This window comes from Symphodus melops (genome assembly GCF_947650265.1).
Source record: "Symphodus melops genome assembly, chromosome: 12".
Lineage (NCBI taxonomy): Eukaryota > Metazoa > Chordata > Actinopteri > Labriformes > Labridae > Symphodus > Symphodus melops.
In genome coordinates this window covers 1,643,676-1,646,175 of record NC_136702.1, presented here as the reverse complement: position 1 = coordinate 1,646,175, position 2,500 = coordinate 1,643,676, and the positions used below count along the sequence as shown (strand labels likewise).

The 2,500-nt window shown below is 41.6% G+C and overlaps 1 protein-coding gene across 1 annotated transcript in view; it reads right to left on the bottom strand.

Moving 5' to 3' along the window:
- Window positions 1–473, bottom strand: part of dusp19a (dual specificity phosphatase 19a) — a 4,526-nt gene extending 4,053 nt beyond the window's left edge. The window contains exon 1 of the mRNA XM_079357795.1: window positions 245–473. Coding sequence (XP_079213921.1) covers window positions 245–467 — 223 coding nt within the window. The 5' untranslated portion in view covers window positions 468–473. The remainder of the gene's footprint in view (window positions 1–244) is intronic.
- Between the last annotated feature and the right edge of the window lie 2,027 nt (window positions 474–2,500).

Here is a 2,500-nt window from a genome sequence, read left to right as displayed (position 1 = left end):
TACCAATCTGATGAACCAATCACACGCCTCCCTGTCTCCCTGCTCGCTGGTTGATTGAACCACCCCCAAAACATTTTGTGTAACAATAAAAATGTGGAGTAAGTGACAAGGTTTCTCTCACTCCATTTATTTTAATCTTTTTTCACACATTGAGTTGATATGTCCAACTACCTAACTAACAATAAAAATGTATAAACTGTAGATCAGGATGTTCAGTCAGTAATCATCTGCTGCCTTCACTCACCCAGCAGCAGGAAGGGCTTGACGATGCCAACCTGCACATCCCAGGAGGTGTCGGGGACGTATCCCATCATGGTCTCAGGGGGCACGGGATCTTCAACCACAGTGATCGTGGAGCCCTTCCAGGTCTCGATGATGCGGCGGCCGCTCAGTGATGTCACACGGGTGCACTGCTTCCTGAGCCGCGTGCGAGGGAAACGCTGGATCTCCTCCGTCAGTGACTGCATGACTGGACTAGAACCTGAGGAGGATTTAAAGGTCATCCGATGAAGTTCAAAGGTTAGAAATGTAAGAGGTGGTGTTTTTTTGTGGTGTTCCCCAGGGTTCAATCCTGGGTCCTATCGTCTTTAAATCATTTAAATAAATAGATATGTCTAGATCTCAAGAAAACAACATAAATCCACTGAGATTACAAGAGAAGAGTTGACATCTTAAGAAAACCAACATTTACTCATTATCATCGGGAAAGAGATAAATGAATAAAATGTTTGGATGCATGTCCAATCAGAGCTCCCGTACACTTTGTTATCCAAAACATGAGCCATGACTGACATGACTGTTTACTTTACACTTGTCCTAAAAATGAAAATATTCCCCAAGACAGAATTTCACTCTTCTAACAATGTTTTATCTGTTTGTTTCGGATTAACATATTTTTCATCAGCTGTTGTTTACAGCTGAGCAACAGATCATGACGTACTAAAGTGGCGTGATAAAAGATGATTGCGTTGGCTTAATTTTATTTACGTGAGGATTTATATATTTTTTTAAGATTCTTTAAAAATAAAGTTTTACAGTTTACTCCGGAGCCCAGATTGGAACGAGTCCCTGTGCTGATGATGAATGTCCTCTTCTTATTATTATAGGTTATTGTTCGGTAAATCCGTCATCAGAAATGTGATCTAAGCGTTTCTTTTGAGCAGCATGTGAAGTGTTTCTTTGGGCTTTTTAAAGTTGGAGAAGGTTTCTAAATATAGCGTCTCTTTTTCACCTTCCCTGGATCACTTACGAGTCGTAGTGAATGCTTGAATGCTGCAAAGCTTTTAATCAGATCCTCTTTAAAGCTCTCATGTGACATCCATCTTTGTCTTTTTCTGGCTCTCCATCAAGCCGGGAACTCAGACCGAGATCCTGCCGATGATCTCTGTCAGACCTCTGCACATACTAACTCCTCTGAAATCTCTGTAATGCTTTTAAATCCGTCTCGACAGCAGCATGAAAGCATTCTGTTAAAGGCTTTTTTAAAGTGTCTCAGGTGATCTGAAAGCACCTGACGGATTCTATGTCACAGCTTTTTGATGCATCCTCACACATTTCATGGTCGTCTGAGCTATAACAGGTCACTTCCTTTCAGCACTTCAGACGTGAACGAGTCCTTGGCCACATGGGGAGCCTGCATGACTGGAAGATGCAATCTAAGGCTGGGGAACCCAACTTTGGAGAAAACATCAAGAGTTAGCTAGATTTGAAAAGTATGCAAAAAGATAAAAAGATTTTTTTTTTAAATCACATGAATGTGCAGCTGTAATTCTGCAGGATGAGTTAAAGGCTGTTCATGCCATAGTTCCCAATCAGATCCATTAAGACACTATAAGCTCATATCTCTTGAATCAAACAAGTCAATAACCACAGAAGTATTTATCAATGTGACAAATGCAGTGAGGAGTTAGTATGATTTACTTTGTTTGATAAAAACCTGTTTCGTCAGATGCTCAGCTTTGGTCCGGCTCGGCTCAGACTGGTTCTGGTTCAGCTGATGGCAGTTTAAACTCCCTGACACTGAGCAGATGATCCGGTTCAGTGTGCAGAAAAGGAGCAAAGGTCGTCTTTCATCGTTTTCTGGTCGAGGAGGATAACACCTAAAAACTCTGGATCAGGTATTTTTTTAACGCTGATCAAACCAGGTCCACGTTAGACCAGGTCCAGAGTTAACCCAGTTCAACCAGCGTCAGGCCTCACTGAGTCAAACTGTGGAGAGGACTGAGTCTGCAAGAGGGGAGGCTGAAGTGCAACATGAAACCTGCAGCCTGTCAGCCTGTCGCTACACTGCTCTATAATGGTGACAAATCCATGCACTTATAAAGACCTGCACAAAAAAATCCATCCAATCAAATCAATGACGTACTGCGTGATGTCATGACCATCGCATTTTACAGTGCATTGCTCCTTTATTGGATTCCATGTTTTTAAAGGAAAAATAATAAATGCAATCCGTTTTGTAATGTTGTAACTTTATGAACAATGACAACCATAGACTCTG